This window comes from Argentina silus (assembly GCF_951799395.1).
Source record: "Argentina silus genome assembly, chromosome: 3".
NCBI classification, from domain to species: domain Eukaryota; kingdom Metazoa; phylum Chordata; class Actinopteri; order Argentiniformes; family Argentinidae; genus Argentina; species Argentina silus.
The window spans coordinates 7,521,440-7,537,190 of record NC_139657.1 but is presented as its reverse complement, the minus strand read 5'-3'; the positions used below and the strand labels follow the sequence as shown (position 1 = coordinate 7,537,190).

At 40.7% G+C, this 15,751-nt stretch overlaps 1 protein-coding gene across 1 annotated transcript; it reads right to left on the bottom strand.

Moving 5' to 3' along the window:
* Positions 1–1,193: 1,193 nt before the first annotated feature.
* On the bottom strand, positions 1,194–10,340 carry LOC310801806 (uncharacterized protein). Its single transcript, XM_083665958.1, has 4 exons — positions 10,280–10,340; positions 8,285–9,116; positions 5,674–5,844; positions 1,194–5,387 (listed from the first exon to the last, which is right to left on the bottom strand). Exons 2-4 carry the CDS (start codon positions 9,093–9,095, stop codon positions 5,272–5,274), a joined length of 1,098 nt encoding a protein of 365 aa, XP_083522084.1. The 5' UTR covers positions 9,096–9,116; positions 10,280–10,340; the 3' UTR covers positions 1,194–5,271.
* Between the last annotated feature and the right edge of the window lie 5,411 nt (positions 10,341–15,751).

Below are 15,751 nucleotides of genomic sequence, written 5' to 3'. Positions count from 1 at the left end.
TGCTTCTCCCAATTTTGCTGACCTTGGTATTAGGCTGCCTGCCTCCCATATATAATTAGCAGAGTGTTAATTTCCTCACTCCTCCCCAGTCGTCATAACTCAGCGGCCAAGTGAAATGTGGCACTGCTTAACCAGCCCGCTCTGCTTTAGTGGGCTGAGTTGTGTGGCTGGCAGTCAGACTGGCTGGTGGCTGGCAGGCTGGTGGTGGCGGTTCGGCTGACTCACTTAGCTGATCGATAGCTAATTCCCTTACATAATCAAGGGGCCTCTGCAGTGGGCACGCAGTGGAAGGTGTGATAATTGATTACTTTTGCTCTACATTTTCCCCTGCGAGTTCTCCCGGTGCGTTACCCCCTCATTTTTCATTGAGCTGCTCCAGAGGGGCTGATGTATGCCCCTTGCACACATCACATTTGGTTAGGGCCAATATGAGGATATAATACTCCTTCAGAGAAGTATGTGTTATTTTTGTACATTGGTCTCAGCCTAAAATCGTAATTTAGTGTTGTCTCAATTAGTTACAGCAGTAACTACGTATCTGTCCCACTAGTTTATAATGCAGTGCGAGTTTGTGCCATGTGAAACATTTGTATTCATGTGGTTCATCAACCTATCCAGTTATCTCTGGCTCTCCTTAATGACTGCTGTCTTCAGAGCACCTCGCACTCAGTAACGGCAGTCAGATGAGAATGCAGAAGCCCTTTCTGGAGTGGTTATAAAGATAAAAACCGCTCTGTTCCGCAAGTGCTCAGGTGTCGTTTCCAGGGAAAATGTCAGGACATTGTCAATAGGCTAAGCGCACCCAGCTGTGATGCTGAGGAGAGGGCATGGATGTGAGAATGGGATTCTGCCTCCTTGCAGATCAGAGGCCCTTAGAGCTGTAAAGAGAAATGGGGAGTGTGGAATGGGAGCAACCAGGAGAAGAACATCTCTTACTGATGGAGAGAGGGAGGCTAGTGCACAGGGGGGTATAGTGTGCAACTCTTGCAGGGATTGAACCCGGGTCTCAACGCTCTCAAACTGAGTGCACTAACCACAGTGCTTAACAGAGCGGATTCACTTAGCAGCAGTTGTAACACACACGCTGAGGTCGTTACACTACTTTCTCAGTTCGGGAGAGTGTTTCTCACGTCCCTCAGGTGGACAAAGTCGACTCACTTAGCAGTGCTCATATATATTCTTTTTTATTGGACAAAATACGAGAGGAAGGACATAAAGACACACTTGACACATAAGATAAGAAAATATGCTACAACAACCACAACAACAGACAATGCATCGGGAATCAATGTTGTTGTAAGTACGGTGGAGTGCCCTCCAAAACCTAAGTCAATCAGTTGCAGATAACTGCACTGTAGGTTTACATAGAACGTTCATGATAGAGGTGTCAGTTGTGTTAAAACTGACAGGCCCCACAAGCGGCCAAGCGGCCAAGTTTCTCTTGCAGCTTGCTGGCATTAGTCATTGGATGTTGATGCAAAACCACACCCGTCTTTAAAGGTACAGTGTGCACGGTGGCACGCAGAGGGAGCCATGCTCAGAGGCATCCACATATGAAAAAGGGCTGGCGAGGTCACACATTTGTAATGAATAACTTCATTTTTAATTAATAACTACTATTAAAAAACAAAATGACTGACAGATTGTTGAGCTATGAAAATGCAGAATAACAGACTGTAGAAAACATTTAGGCCGTGGATAAACACAGTGAATAAACAACACAACATGCAGGTTGCTAGTTTAGCATTCAGCATTTTGCAGAGAGGAAACCTGACATTTTTTTCCTCAGGAAAGTGCTAAGTTAATTTCCCCCCCGTTTCTTGCACTTAGAGCCTGCTTTATGTGAAATATACCTCCAACAGGGCGAAGGCAGGCACTCCTTGATGGCTGGTTGGCTTCTTTACAAGCTGGAATTTAGCTGACCTCATCAATACTGATGTGTTTTTGGGTTAGGGTTCCTTCTGTCCTGGACCTGTCTGGCCAGGAAGTAGCAACAACCCAGGCATGTCTAACACCTACTCAACTACAAGCAGCAGGTTGCCCATACACTCGCTTAGGCAATCCCAGTCAGAGTATTACCTGTGCTATAGTGACCCCCTTTGAGAAGGAGGTGCATTACACGGTCAGGATGGAGACAGTTTTGTCTTCATCTGAATTCGAAGCAGATTGGTGGGAGCATGGGGGGTGGGGTGAGGAAAGTGGGTTCCTGACACCCTCTGCGATAGCAGCTGCAAATCGCTCACCATATGCCACGTTTCGCCACTGTTCCTCTCTCATTAGGGAAGACTGGGGAATTCAAGATCTATCAACACTGACCCAAATTGCATTTAGAAAAATGTGTTTCATTGAGATCAACAAGGCGGATCCATGTGGATGCAAATCACTCATTTTAATCCACATTTCAGCTGTCCTTTATTCTGCTTGTTCCTTAAATTATTCTGATTACATGAAGTTAAATGCCATAAGTATTCTGCTTGGAGGGAAAATAATGTGTTAAACAAATGGATGAAAGTGTGGACATTTCCCAACATTTTTACAAAGTTTATTTCCAGCAAACAATTAACTTGGAATTGGGAAAATGTACAAATCTATAACAGGTATCCAGTCTGTGATGTGAATTTGCCGCATTGTACAATCAGCTTTACATCTTTAGCTATATTAGGCTCTTTATGACTGAAAGGAATGTTGACATGAATCTCTCCAAACCTGTTTGTCCTCCCATCAAAAAAGAATGTTTGATAAATGTTCACTTAGAATTCCACTCCACAAATATGTGACACTCCCTAGTGAATTTGAGATGACTGAAAAGGTTCGATATTTATTGAATAGCACATCTTAGCCCTTAGGCAAGCAAGGTGGAGTTTTTGGCATATTGTATTCCCCAATTATTTTGCACAAAGGTAAGTAGTTAAGGTCATTACGTTTTCAGAATGGAATTTAGTATGGACTTTGATATTGCTAGGATTTGTTTCCTGACCACAAGAGCCGACCAGGGACCACTCTGAAATCTAAATATGACAGCTAAAGACCTGCAGCCCCGAGGGCCTGAAGGAGAAGCATGCCATTTTGTGCTTTTCTGCCGTCTTTGGCGACAGCGAATTTGAAAACGTAAATATGCTATGTTTTCTAATAACGGCAAATATGGAATAGATTCTGATTTCCTTGCACTCCACGCCCTTTACGCACTTCTGGCCCTGCACTTTCCAAGATTTGGTATTCCCATTTTGAAAAGGTGCGAGCGTATCTTGCCAAATAGACGTTCCAGATCTTACACACTTGGAAAATCACACCCTCTGCATCAAAATCACACCCCTCTGGTCACCAAGAGAAACCATCTATGAGTTTCAAGATATATTTGTCTGAGTAATTCCTATGTCTTGACTATAAACCTTCATTTTGAAGGCAATCCTTCTGGATAATAAAATATAAAAACTGGAATCTCATCATTACCATGAGGATTTAAATAACAACTAAATAGCCTGTTCTTTGCCATAGCCTACCTACTTTGGAGTGGAATTGAATTGTGGAGAATAAGGTTGTAAATGTTGCTACGTGTGGGGATGAATTGTGCTTGAGGGGATCTTCAAAGTGCAACGTGTGTTTCCTCTCTATCATTTCAATAAACTATAGAATCGCATCGATTTCAATGAAATGATCTAAACCACAGGCACAGAAAGATGTATGTGCTTGCAAAATAATGTTTCGTCCATAGTGCTATCAATCAATCATGCATGGCCGCTGTCCATGGTGCTTATATTGCGTTGGGAAATCAGTGGTGGAAACATTGCCAATGTAAGACATCAACTGTCTGTCAGAATTGTCATGGAGCACTAAAGTGTTTGCAAAAATGTAAAAAAAAAAAAAATGTAAAAAAATCAAAAAAGTATCTTTGGAAAAACAGTCATCAAACATGTTCAAAACTGGCTTCCAATGGTTGTTTTTTTTCTTAAATTATTTTCAGGGTCACTTCAACAAATAGCCATGACATGAGCAATGTTACATTACCTGATAAGCTTACTGTTGAATCAACCGTCATCCATAAAATACTGATAGCAAAAGATGCAATTTTGAACCCTGCTAATAGTGTTGGTAGAGTTAATGCAGCCTCTTCCCTCAGCGCGCAGGGAACATGGAGATTCTGCACATAAAATATCAGATGAGAATGTACCTATCTATGATATTCATGAGACACACCCCAATGTGAGTTTCTCCGTAGTTGGAACAATGGCGCATACTGGGTTGATATTAGAATAAGCTCAGGAGGTTTGCAAGCACTTTTTGACGCCTAAAGCACAGATCTGCAAGGAAAGGAGAATAGACCCCTATGTGCATATCCTTGTAAACTAACAAAACGTAAAATAGATAGAGTAAAGGCCCATGCTCGACCACAACACTAGATTTTAGGAAGGACTTTGTTTGGACCAAAACAGAAGAGAAAACGACAGGTTTAGATTTCTATAAATTATATGGTATCTTTGCTAGTGTCTTTGGTTGTGCAAAATACAATCATGAAGAAGGATGATTGGGTATTTTTGGTCCCTGCAATTTGTGTGATCATTGTTGTTTTTGAAAACTGGTGGAACATCCTTTGAATCTTTAAATAACCTGTAATCATATATCTGTTTTTGAAAATTGCTAAATAAGTGGCCAGCAAGTCTCTATCAAGTATCTGTCACTCTACAAGTGAGAAAAAAGCTCTCTTGATTAGTCAGAATCCTCACTGATCAGCCCTTGAAGATATTAGAGTGCCTTCACTATTCTTATGCAGGCACCTTTAGTAAAGATTAATTAGAGGTTGATTTTAGAAAGTAGTGACAGTATATATTCATGTTGAAATTGAGATAACGTGACTAACTTACAATTATTTTACCCATGGACATTCAAAGTAAAAATAGCCTTCATTGAGTGCAGATCTTCATATCGGGGAAACTTCATTTAGTTCCATTTGGCAAACTACTTCGGAAAAAGTGGACAATCAAGTCTCCTTCATTTTTGGCTATCACTGCATCTATGATAAACTAATCTCAATAAAAATCCAACATAATCAATATAATTATAATAATATATTACATTATCTGACATAAGTATTAATTGATCCATCAAAATTCTTGAATGCTAACACGTATGTCAGCTCAAAATAGTCTTAGTAGTTGTAGGTATGAAAGTCCTAATACACCCACTTCTGTTTTAAAATGCCAATGTGAACAGCTTTTTATATCTGTCAATATGTTTCAAAAGGGAGTCTGTGTTGATCTTGGAATCATTTTGGTTTTAACGCCCCTGTGGGAAGTTGGTCATCTGGATGTTATCCATTTGGAGTCCAGGGTTGTAGTAGGCCGAACCATCAAACTTCAAGTCCAAAGGCTCACTGTTGTCCAGCCGGAGAACTACAAGTGAGACAAACCAAGTTGTAAAACTAATGATAATGTATGGAATGGTGATCATTTAGAATCCCTGTTTATGCTACATATAAAATCCATGTTTAAATGCCTTCACCAAAACACAATTGCTTAAAGCTACCCCTACTGTATCTTGCATTTCATTTCCCGATGAACTCACATGATAACAGGTGCTTTTGCCCTTTTAGTCCTTTCAAAGTCATTGCAAGACTAAAGGAGGATGGGACAGGGAGTCCAATAAGAGCAGTGGAAAAGAACCCCCCATTATGCCTACCTGGGTCCGAGGGGAACTCCTCCACAAGCTTCCTGTGTGTGAAGTCCCGTTGACCTCTCCTTCTCAGGATGACGTAGACCACCAGCCCCACGAAGGCTATTGCCACTGCTGTTCCCAGTATGGCACCCCATGCCTCACTTCTCTTCCTCCTGCTCACCTCAGAGGCCAAGCCTGGGGAAATAATTGATATTTTGATGTCATTACAAAACATCCAAAAAGATGAAATCATATTATTGAAAATGTTATCAATGTATAATGAATGCAATTATTTGTTTGATGTAATTTAGGGTAAAATGTACTCTATACATCTGTATAGTACATTCATTCAGCAGTCTCAACTCAATAGGACAGCTGCATGTTTTTCAATCTATCTACTCAACACTGCCATAATTAGTGCAATTAACATGGGCCAAATAAAACTTTTCATAGCAATTTTGTTAAATAATTTAAATCTGTTGAACCAATAGTGCTGCGAAATAACTAACTGGGGTTAAATGCAGTACTCCAAGAACATTTACCAACGTAAATTGCATCATCTCATTGCATTTGTGAAGTTTCCAGTGAGCATTGGCCTCAATATGTAAACCGTGAGTGAATTGGCTTTTCCCTGTGAGAGAAAACATTGAGGCTGAAATGCATGAATAGGGTAGGCTAGGGTACATGGAAGTTCTGCTAATAAGCAGCATCCATTTTGTATGCATTCAATTCTTCTATTCTTCAGTTCAAGAGTCTTACTGATCAAGTGTTTGGAAAAGAGGAGGGAAGTGCACTCAAAGGCATTTGAGGACAGAATGTGTGATCTTCTGTCAAGCACTCTCAACTTCTCTGCCATTTGTTGCACATTAACAAAAAAAAGCCTTCTTCCTCCCTTAAGTGTATTCGTCATGAAAGGTCTGTGAACATTTCAACTGCACTACACTATTTGGTCCTACGATTCAAATTATGTTTTGTTGTTTTCATACAATCGAATGCACCACGAGTAACAGCAATTTGCTAATCCTGTGATCAGATGCTTTGAAATTCAAATATCTACCTCCCTGACATTTCCTTGCCTGAAGATATGGCATTCTTTTTTATCCTCCAACTACACAGCATCTTTGCATAACATTTTTTTTGACAAAGAATATTAAGCCCTGCTTTCACAACAGCACTGAGGCGTGTTATCCAGATTATCCAGTTATGGTTTATTTTTGTGGATGACACATTGCACCTTTTTTGTCTTAAACCAGGCGGATCAACTCTGTTCACGGATTCAAACTGACGAGAGAGTCTCATTTTCTAATGATCATGATCATTTTTGCTAGATAGGCCTACAAATGCATAGGCCTATAAATGGTCCTGCCAGAGCTCCACACGTTTTTCGTACATTTCATGGTTCCAAACTGAGAATTTGAATATACTACATTATGTAGCTATTCAATGCATTAAGTATTCTACAGTATGGTCCCAAACGCAACTTGCACAATGCCATTGTTTACAACATTCTGGATTCTCATTGGTTGAGGCTCCTGTGTCGCCTCGCAGCACCTCTCAAACTGCACACGTAGAGAGGAGCCGCGACCAGGAAATTCTGGCACGTCAGAATTCAAATCAAACGTGATTGTATCATCTCCTCATGTCGTTGACCAACTCAAACAAGCAGGTCAAACAAACCAAGCAGGTCAAACAAACCAACACACACAAATCACTGACTGACAAGCACATTCTCTTATGTTCTGTGCTAATTACTAAATAAGTGTTTGTAAAGGGTTATTAAAGTAGTAGTAGTAGTACAGTAGTTTCTACATTTTGAAATTGAGTAATGTATGTTAATTGTTTGCAAAGGGTCCAACTGAATTATAATCGCAAAGTCAACTACTCATAAATCCATTATAGCCATCAAGATTTCTACCCTGATATAGAACATATAGAACGCAACCAATCGGCCACTCAAGTGCTACCCCTTTCAATCTTATGATAGAAACAGGAGAGGACTCTCACGCCCCTGTACGGAGGTACCGCTCAGGCATTGACCTCCGTTACTGACCCCTCCTTCCTGTTGTAAGGCTAACACAGGGGTCCATTGTCCTGCTGGGAAGGTGTTTGTAATGGAGCCCTCCACTCACTGTGGGCACACAGATAGTGTTTGAAACTCAACCCAAAGCCATCCAGTAAAAGAAGGGGAGTTTGTGCTTGGATAAAAAAAATATCTGGCAAAATGTGGGTCAGGGAGAGACAGACTGCAGGAAAGACTGGAAAGTGCTGTGTAAAAAAAACTCAATAGTGTTATACTGTGTTATACGAAGGTGCCTTGAGAGTTTGAGAATGTTACCTTCTAAGTAGGTTACTCCAGTTTTTGAACATCAGACAACCTGTCTTTTGTATGACTGGTCTTTTGTATGACTGGTGGGGTTCCTAAGTAATTCATCAATTGCTAACAAACTACCACAAAACAATGCTATAATCAGAATAAATCTGAAATTTGACATGAATGATTAAGCTCTCATTATCTCTCTAGAAGACACTACAGGTGCGGTGACTGGGTATTAAGTAGGTTACCGGTGCACAAAGCAGTACTTGGACACAAAGAATGCACCAGATTTTGTGACACTTGAAACTGCTGTTGCTGTACCTCTCTCAGAGTTGCTCCCTGAGGCTGAGTCTATGGTTGGTGTGTTAACGATCACAGAAGTGCTGGGAGCTGTGGTTGTTGTAGTTTCTGGGATGATTTCGGCTGTTGTAGTCCCAGGAGGGAGCTCTGGGGTTGGGGAAGCTGTGGATGGCTCACTCTCTGGTACTTCTGTGGTCGTATCATTGACACCGTCTGCTGTACCGTTGGTTACCCATGTGTCGTTGTCTGAAGCTGGACCAGCCTCTGCTGTGCTGTTGGTCTCTGGTACCATGGTCATGTCATTTAAATCAGTGCCATTGGACGCAGATCCATTGGAACTTTGTGTGACTGGATGAGTGGTGGTGTCCTGCAGGGGTTTGATTGTATTCTGGGACCCTTCATAATCCTCAGCAGTAGCATTGGAGGCTTGGCTCGAGTTCAGGGGGACACTCACTGGAGGGGTTTGGGCGACAGTGGTAGAGGGAGATTCAGGATCCACTGCTGTATCATTTGGCATGATACCAGGTGGCATCGTGGTGCCAATCGTCACGACACCTGTAATGTTTGCGCCCTGGTCCTGGACTTCGTCCTCTCCACTAAAAATGAAGCCTTGTAGGATACCTAAACCTTGATCGTCCGTTGACTCCATGCCATCCTCGTCCACCTCTCCATTATGTTGGGTTGTGTCATGGATCTCTGTTTTGACCAGTTGACGAAGCCAACTCTTATCAATTGTACGTCCTGGAGAATTGGTTGGGTCCTGGAGCAAAGCCACATGAAAACCTTGGAGTAGTAGAAGAAGACCGGCAGTAATGCTTATATACAGGTCCATGTCCCCTCTCTTGTTCCTGTTCTGAACAATAAACAAAATAAACCAACAAGCAAATAAACTAAATTGTATTCATAGTACAATATCCATCATATTTTATTTCATTATAGATTGCCCATTATCTGCACTAGAAACATACAGTAGGCCTACATGTTCTCCCCAAATTAGTGATCTGCTGATGTTTATGCTCCAATATCCTAACAACTTGGCAAACTTGAAGTGTGGTTCTAACTCAAAACAAATCAGTTGCAATTAGAAAACAAATGAATATATAACATGTATTAATCTAATGATAAGGACTCTAATCCATGGTCTGAGACTAATGCTCAATATCACATAAAAAGAGCAATGGTGTTCGGTTGATTTGACTCTATCGTTATCTTTTAATAGAAACCGAATCTAGTTTGATCAGTCTTGAAATGTTGATAGCATCAGCTGTGACCTCAGTTTTGCTAAGGCTGGCTCAGAGTTTGGAGGACAATTAATTTCTCTGAATGGAAGCAAACTCTCCATGTTTTACCAAAACAAAAATATGACCGGGACAGTTTGCTAACTTTTTAATCAGTTATGTGGTACAACAACATAAAATCTGTTTATAAAAACATAATTAAGACCCTCTGCAAACAGACATTTAAAGTACGAGATAGAAAGCCAAACCAATATCAACACTGTAGCATTATGCAGAAGAACAATCTGTTCAGCTTGGACAACTTTTAAATATTTGTGTGTCTGGTCTTACATGGCCATTTAGAATTGTTAAAAGCTAAGGTGTCAAATGTTTTTTTGATAATATGACATTAACAATAGAAATGGGGTGGTTACCTAAATCAAGTTGTTTTATTTTCTGGGGTCGTATAAGCATAGAATAAGTGTAAAGATTACTTGAGCCCTTGCAGACCAACGCATACTGAATTACTACTGTTGTTCATGATCCAGTCAAACGAGTGTCAACAATATGTTTATTTTTATGATGTAGGTAGGGCATTTGATATATCATGCCTGTTATTTTTGTTTATGATAACATCATTGATTCATGAATCATTACACTGATACATATTTGTAAGCTTAAACAAGTCTACCAAGAGCACTTTCTTTAGCAGACTACACTGTCACATCTAAATTAAGTACATCCACACAGGGAGGAAATATTGCTACAGTGCTACATAACCAAAATTCCAGACACCTACCTTACTGTTAAACTCAGTCCGGTGGTAACAGGTGTACGGCAGGCAGTGAGATCTCTCAACGAAGCAGCCAACGTATGAGAGAGAAGGAACAATAGGCCAGGAGAGAGGGAGGGCAGTGCACGGCATTCAAAGAATCACCAGGAACCTGCTCTACCTGCTTATACACCTGCTAGCAATGGCAACAGACCCTGATATCAAGCCAATCCTTTATGATAATCCTTTATGACATTATTGCACTGGCTGAAGATGAAAAGAAAAGAGATTTGGCTTTTAGAAAGATGAAAATCTTGGTGTTTGCGGATGGGTGTGTGGTTACTTCAGTGTCCCTGAGTTGGGAACATCATTTGTTTATCATATTAGTATTCAGTGTTGCCAGGTTCCAAGGTTTCTGGGTTGCCAGATTGTACCTGAATTCCCCAAGTGGGAGGAGGCTCTGTCTCACAGGTCTTCTGAGCATTCCTCCCCTGTGACGGTAGAAAGGCTACTGTCGTCACGGCAACGGTGAGGTCATGCGGCTCGTCTTCCGTACACACCTTGTCTATGGTTTATTTTGGGCTACCATGGTTGACGTGGAGCTGTTCTCATGTGGCTGTAGGTTTTGTGTGTCATTCACCGGTATTGTTGGTTTCGTTCTGTGGAGAACGTGGCTCAACATAGAACCTGAAACCCTCACTTGAGTAAACCAGACAGGCCGAAGTGGCACTTACTGTAACAAGTGACGCTGGTATGTTAGAAGTCAGCACAAGTTCTAAGCTGTCGCGTACTCTAGTATCTGCCACTGAAAAAAACTATGAGAAAAATGACTACGAGGGGGGGTGATGTAATGTGTAAAAAACATAATCCAGTAGGATAGGAGTGACAGGACAAAGGAACAGGGTTTTTGCCTCCCCCCGCCCCCGTTGTGCACGTCCCTGCTCACCTTTATGAAACCTGAGTACCGGTTTTTATATAATGCCCTGGGATATATGGACTGAACTTCAATATGACTCTGTTACGCAATCTGAAATGTGGCACTCTATCCTCCGTTTCCATGAAATGTTTCCATGGAGACTTGAAATGACTTCACACTTTATTTCCTCTGTTGACCGTTAAAGTAACAGTAACATTTATAGAGTCAAATTTAACTTATTGGCAGTTTGGGAGTTTTTAATGATTCTTGAACACAAGTCAGTGAAAGTGAATAAAGTTAAATTGAGCTGTAAATTGCTCTTGGAATAACACAGTATGTCCATGGTCCAACTATGAGACAGAAATACTGGGTTTCATAACATGAGATAATACTGGGTTTCATAACACGAGATTTCATGTCATGGATAAAAGACAGATTTTGTGTAAATTAACACATTATTAGAGGAAAGTGGAATAAAAAATTTTTTAAAAAGAAAGAAAAAAAGTTAAGTTTGTGTTGATGTGAAATCATCCAAATTAAAGGGATTGCATTGTTTTATTTGACTATGAAAGCCTCTGTTCTCTCTGTCTCAATTGTCATTACCTTTTGTTTTCTATGAATTGTTTTTTAAATATTTTTCTGCATTGTGTGTTTATTGACACTTTAACATTGTTTTATTTGACTATGAAATACACACTATACAGACCCTGGTTGAACTAGCATTCGAAAGAGAGTTCAGACATGTAAGTGTTAACTCTGTTCAAGTAAGAGCAGACAAAGCACACAGCATTACAGGAGAGGGAGGAGCATTTTTGCTGAAGTAAAACTACCAGTGAACCATGAACAGGTTGAGCTACAGATGATGGTTTCTCAGTATGAATGTAGTATGTTGAAATGTGTCACTTACTGCATACACTTTACTAAACAGTAGGCTCTAAATAGTATGTTGTATGGTTAATATGTAGTAGATACTTTACAATATATACTACAACAATATATACTACAACAATATACAGCAAAATCATTAAGAGTGTTAATTGAATGTGCAGAATTGCTTGAAACTGGTATGGGCATAGTCCAGGCAGTTGAGAGTCTGTTAGTACTAGCCCCCCAGCTATTCCTTGCTAACTGGTGCTTGAACCTGCGGCTTGAAGGTGGGAGCTCAAGGGAGCTGTGGGGTGGGTGGGACCAATGGTCCAAAACCTTGAGTTATGGTAGGTAACCCTGGTTCTCTGAAGCAGATGAGGGAGACATCTCACTATGGGATTTGCACCCCTGTGTACCCTATGCACAGAAACCCTTTTCAATCACGCCTGGAACAGGCCGGGAGCGCTTTGCAGGCCAGAAAGGCTTAAGGAGATTCTACTATGAGGTGCAGGTGAAGGGGAAGACCATGTGGGGTGAAGGGGGGACAGAGATTATTTTGTGGACAGAGATCTTACCGAAGCCAAACCATTTCCTAAAAAATAAATATAAGCGTTGATATTAGTTGACCAGGGTCTCCACTTGAACATCAATGAGGTATGATGTTTCTAAACACCTTCTGACAGAGGTTTTCTTAGATGCTTTTCTATATGTTTGATCAGAAGTCAAAGCCTTTGCTTATCCCTATTTCTATGATGGAAGGTGCATAGAAATGTTTTTCTGACTTAATTTCCCAAAAATATAGACTTAGCTTTCATTTGACACCCAATTTCATATGCTCTGATGAATTTCACATTTTTATCCTTATGGGTATTTTACACGGAACTGCCCATATCTACTCTTTACTGGCTGTATTTTCACTGGGAAACTCTATCCATTTCTTTGCCCCCTCTAGATTTAACTGAGAGTGGAATGCTACCTAATGCTTATTTCTTCCCATTCATTGATATTTGATTTCACCATTATTTTCTTGCCTAATTCAGGCTAATCTCAAACTGAATCAGTTAATATTATTTTGTCAAAACATCACTACAAGTGCTTTGTGTTCCAGAAATGCTGCACTGGTGTGTTTTGCAGCTATGCATTGTCACCTCTCATTGTTGCCACCTTGAATAGTGATCGTCACCATTTTTCATGTCTTCCTTGCGTGCTTTCATTTCTCAGGTCTCCCTTGTATTAAGTTTTATATCTGCCACTAGATGTCAGCCCAAACCACTGTACAGTACCTAGATGCTGGACACTACCTTTTCAAGCACATTTATGTATTTCTTTCTACTAACATCTAAAAGGAAAACAAATCAATCTAGTACATACATTTTATTCACCAAACATGCTTCAGTGTTCCCTCGTGGCCTCTAAATGGACTTGACTCACACATTAAAGTCTTGCTGTACCTGTAGTGGAGCTGATTTGGAATCACGCTCTAGTGATGACATATCCCTGAGACAAATAAACTGAAGTGTCACCCTTAGACGTTGAGGATGTCCTCTTGCCGAATGTCAGACACTTGGGTCTTCTACGTGGGTTCTAACCCAGGCCTTCACATACGCTTATACGTATGTCAGGCACAAACATTTTTACTCACAGCAAACCTGCCCTCTCCATTTGCAACATAGTCAACATTTATGCGGTAAACATTTTTGAAATAGCATGGGCTGATGATTAAGCAATATAAATCAAACACTGTATCTACCATCAATTATATCATGTACATGCTATGAGTTATGAACCTCTACTTATAAATGTAAAATAAACATTACTGTCTGCCTCACAATTGTTGATTTGTTGTTGATTTATTTAGCTGATATCATGAAACTTTAGAGGATCAATATTCTCTGTTGAGTTTTGGATTGTCTCCAGAGACATCTTTATATTCTTAATGAGGGCCCGTGATCCTTGAGCAGCTGAAACAAGATACTTCAGAAGGACTTCAGCAGACACTGAGCAGGCCCTGTCAACATCTCTTCCCACTGTGCAGCAGCAGCAACAACATGTGCAGGAAGGCCTAGAGAGAGAGAGGGCCCTCGACAGCCATGACATCAACGATTTACTGGCCAGCCATTAAATGAACTGACAGGCACCCTGAAATCAGAGGGAGGGAAAGAGAGTGAAAATACGAAAAAAGTAAAGATAGAATAGAAAGATTACAAACTAGCCAACAAAGGAAAACGGTGACCTAATTTCACATTTCCTATGAAGACATTTCTTGGACAACACTTCAGTTCCTCCAAATAACTGTGGAATTGGGTCACTGGGACTCGTTTCCTTAATCACCACAAAATAATCTCACAGATCGCAACTTTTGACAAGAAAAATCTTAGTTTGAAAGGCCAATGCAGTGATTTGCAGGGTGGTGTTTCCCAATTCAATTTAACATGGCAGAGGAGTTTGGTACTTTATGAAGTGGCTTTATTTTTTTATTTTTTTTATTTTTTTTACTGTACGCTTGTGTGGTAAGTAACCTACTGAGACCTGAGGACTCCTGATGAGTCCCAGACGGTGGGTTTGTCCAGGAGGAGGACCTGCAGAGACAATCAAAGCTTATACTGATTTATAGAATAGGTGTCTTTAGATCTATTTGGGAGGAGGCATTGACTGAAGGTGACAGCTAAAGGGATCCAAATAAAACAAATAAATGATGGTAATTCTTACTAATATTATACTGCATCCTGGAACAGGCTATAAGTCATATTCAGAAATGCCTAATTAGATCACACTGTGTTTGGCACTGTCCATTAAATGATACAACAAAGTTATTGTACCCAATTTTCCATCACATCTGAGACTTTACATCAGTGTGATCATGTTTCAGCATCAGTTTCAACGACTAATGGAAAGAGTTGCATAATAGGCACCTCCTCTACTCCATTGTGGGCGAACTGGACTTTGAAGGGTTCAGTTGCGTGATGCTTGATGAATGAAAGCGCGTAACCACAATGGAAAGTCATTGCAACTTCTCACTCTAGCTTTTCCATTTTAGTTTCTTCTGACACTATGTCATGGTCCTTAGGTATACTCTATCATAACATTTTCTAAAACGTTGTGTTCTTAAAGAGAAGAGATCAAGCTAATGGGATAGTTTGGCCGTATTGGGCTAGGTCACCACTCCAAAGTTGACCTTGTAGTGGTAGGTCTTCTGTAGTACTGAAATCAGAGAAGCAGACTTCGTGCATAGTGATACTGTTATTGGGTAAATGGACACAAGTTTTTTTTTTCAGCCATAAGAATGTGGCTCATCATGCTTTCTTTGACTCAGTGAGGCTAAGACGGTGTATGAGAACTTTGCAAATGCATGGACTGATTCAAATTGGTAAACTACCCACAGAATGTACTGTACTTACAGTAAAATGTACTGTATCTATCCTCTCAAGGCACATTTGCACAGCAGAGATCTCTGTGCCAGTAAAGGTGCCTGCGTCAGGGCACAATAGGGGCATTAATAGGGCGGTAGACCTTGGGGAGACGGTTCATTCCTGTGGGCTGGCACCTTGGCAGACGCACCAGAGTTTAGCACTGCTGCCGCCATTCACCAACCAGGCGCAATCCAATGATTACCGCACTGGCTCAGCTGTCGTGCCAACTACCACACAAAATGCTTACTGCATATGGAAAGCATGTGTGCTCACCAAGCTAAAATAAGCGGCCATGTGGCTGGGTTT